The sequence below is a fragment of the Chaetura pelagica genome, unplaced genomic scaffold (assembly GCF_000747805.2).
Source record: "Chaetura pelagica isolate M959 unplaced genomic scaffold, ChaPel_1.0 scaffold757, whole genome shotgun sequence".
NCBI lineage: Eukaryota > Metazoa > Chordata > Aves > Apodiformes > Apodidae > Chaetura > Chaetura pelagica.
Genome location: NW_009970727.1, coordinates 1,330,954 through 1,332,319, shown reverse-complemented (window position 1 = coordinate 1,332,319; position 1,366 = coordinate 1,330,954). Strand labels below are relative to the sequence as shown.

General features: G+C 61.6%; 1 protein-coding gene across 1 annotated transcript in view; it reads right to left on the bottom strand.

Moving 5' to 3' along the window:
* LOC104397184 (probable E3 ubiquitin-protein ligase makorin-1) overlaps window positions 1-1,366 on the bottom strand; it is a 5,132-nt gene that overhangs the window by 3,299 nt on the left and 467 nt on the right. Inside the window, exons 2-3 of the mRNA XM_010007127.1 lie at window positions 1,200-1,319; window positions 800-930 (exon numbers count right to left, since the gene is read on the bottom strand). Coding sequence (XP_010005429.1) covers window positions 800-930; window positions 1,200-1,319 — 251 coding nt within the window. The remainder of the gene's footprint in view (window positions 1-799; window positions 931-1,199; window positions 1,320-1,366) is intronic.

Sequence of the window (1,366 nt, the reverse complement as noted above, 5' to 3'; positions counted from 1 at the left end):
GGCCCCGCGGGTCGCGCGAGAGCGGTGACGTCACCGAAACAGCAGGTGGGCGTGTCCCAAAAAAAAGGGGGCGTGGCCTGAGGATGGCGCGGGGAAAAAAAGGGGGGGGTCGCGCGGGAAAAAGGGGGTCCCGCAGAGCCGGGGTCTCAAGGGTTGGACGTGATGGCCCCGAAGGTGTTTTCCAGCCCAAACCCGATTGATTCCCTGACGTTCGGGCTGTTCCAGCCCCAGCGGGTGAAAAGGTGGCGGCTGGGGGGAGAAACTGTCCTGGGTCAGTGACCCGAGGGCTCTTCCCCACCCGGGATGGGGAAGCAGGAAAAGGGAAGGGAACCCGTCGGGTTCAGACGGAAACAGATTTAAAAGCCAAGGCAAAATACACCGAGTTCCCCTCCTCAAACACCGGGAGCCCCACAGCTCCCGCAGCACGACCAGCAGCAGGAGACCCCGAGGAGGGCTGGGGAGCAGGACGGGTGACATCCCCCAGGGATGGAGACCTTCGAGCCGAGAAACCACCCCCTCGAGAACTTTCCAGTTTATAGAGTGCGTGACGGTGCTGGCCCGGGTCGCTGCTGAAGACCTTGATCACCAGGGAAACCTACATACCACGGCTGGCGACAAACTAAAACAACGTGTCTTATCAACTCTGTTCTCACCGGAGCAGGGCTGCGGGCTGCTCAAAAACGCAGCTTTTCCCAGCAGAAAGTTTGATTCTATCCCAGCGAAACCAAAACACACGTGCACAGGATGCTCCACCATGACCACCCCGGGATCCTCCACCCTGCTGGTCCCAAGAACCTACCTGAGGCTCCTGCGGGGGCGACTTCTCCACCGATGGCCCCAGAAGGGACATTATCAAGTGCTGGGGCGTTCTTATCTTTCTCTTCCTCCTCAACCTTCATACTTGAGAACTTGAAGGCCATGTGCTTCACGCTAGGGACAGGATGAGTGGGGCTGCCCCGGCCTCCCCCCCGGGCTGGGGCCACTTGGGTGGGTGCTCTGCTGGGCTCCGGGCCCCAGCGGGCAGGGGGCAAGGGGACATAGCGGGGCCTCACCGGCGGTAGCAGCTCTTGAACGTGCTGGAAGCTGGAGGAGCCCAGGGACAGACAGACAGAAGGTCCCATTAGCCCAGCATGAGACTCCCTGGCTCCCAGTCCAACCCCGTGGCATCAGGTTCCCCCCCCTTCCTTGCTGCTTCTTACCTGCACCTTTCCCCATAGCTGCAAAACCCGCTCTGGGAATACCTGCAGATCTGGGCTGACTTTCTGCCGTGTGAGAAGCAGCAGTTCTGGCCCCATCGACAGGATCCGCGGGCAAAATTCCTGCCAGCCGGAGAAACTGCCCGGCCCGGGGCACACCCCGGCCCGCC